This window comes from Vollenhovia emeryi, unplaced genomic scaffold (assembly GCF_000949405.1).
Source record: "Vollenhovia emeryi isolate VEMERY1.0 unplaced genomic scaffold, V.emery_V1.0 DF951514.1, whole genome shotgun sequence".
NCBI classification, from domain to species: Eukaryota; Metazoa; Arthropoda; class Insecta; order Hymenoptera; family Formicidae; genus Vollenhovia; species Vollenhovia emeryi.
In genome coordinates, this window is record NW_011954852.1 from 1 (window position 1) to 1,085 (window position 1,085).

General features: G+C 36.9%; 1 protein-coding gene across 1 annotated transcript; it reads right to left on the minus strand.

The window, feature by feature from the left end:
- Positions 1-129: 129 nt before the first annotated feature.
- Positions 130-1,012, minus strand: LOC105559345 (the record flags this gene model as incomplete). Its single annotated transcript, XM_012007598.1, has 1 exon — positions 130-1,012. A coding segment is annotated over one exon (883 nt), but the record flags the coding sequence as incomplete, so codon positions are not given.
- Positions 1,013-1,085: the final 73 nt, after the last annotated feature.

Consider the following 1,085-nt stretch of genomic DNA (forward strand, 5'->3'; position numbering starts at 1 on the left):
AAATCAATTCTTTTTGATTGAGTTTGTCGAGAGGATCTTTCCCTGTTTTGATGATGCAGTTTAGTTTCTTAGGGATGGTAAATATAGTGTAGAAACCTCTATCGTTTAAAATATTTTTAATATTGTTACTTATGTTCTGTATGTAAGGAACTGTGACTACGTGCTTGTTGTGTAGGAACTGATTCTTTTCCTTATTGGAACTAGGTATAACGTCGCAGTATTTTATCTCTTTGAGTCTTTTTTTGATGAATTTGTCTATAATGTGCGCTGGGAAGCAGTTGTTCTTTAGGATGTCTTTAACTGTGTCAATATTGGAATCATGAAACCGCTCGTCTGACAATAAAATGGCTCGGTCGACTAGATTCGTTATAATATTAGTTTTATATTTAATTGGATGGTTGGAGTAAAAATTGATATAGCGGCCGGAAAACGTAGGTTTACGGAACCAGTTTGTTAAAAGGTTTTCGTTATTTCTAATGATAGTCGTGTCGAGAAAGTTGATAGACATGTTTTTTTCCGTTTCACAGGTGAATCTTAGTCTAGGATGGTATCTGTTGAAGGTTTCTAAAGTTGTGTTAATTTTGCATGTTGGGACAATACCGAAAATATCGTCCACGTATCTGAAAAAGGCAGGTAGTTCCGAATCGATTGATTTTAGGCAGTGAGTCTCTAAGTCGTCTAATACCATGTCCGCTAATATGGGTGACAATGGGGAGCCCATAGGAGTTCCAAAAATCTGTTCGTAAAACTGAGACTCAAAGACGAAACTGGTGGAGCTGAGAATTAGGTCTATGGCGTATAAAAATTGTTGTAAGTTAAATTTTGTGTTTGTCTCGATACTGTCCCATCTACTTTCTATGGATTTTAATGCCAATTCTTTCGGGATGTTGGTGAATAGCGAAGTGGCGTCAAATGACACGAGTGATTGGTCGGGGGTGATCTTAATATTTTTTATTTTACGTACGAAGGTCCAGCTGTCTTTGATATATGACTTTGGTTTTGGAACAGACTTCTGTAGTATTTCGCATAAGTATTTTGCTACATTATAAGTCGGGCTGCCGATTGTGGAAACAATGATACGGAGT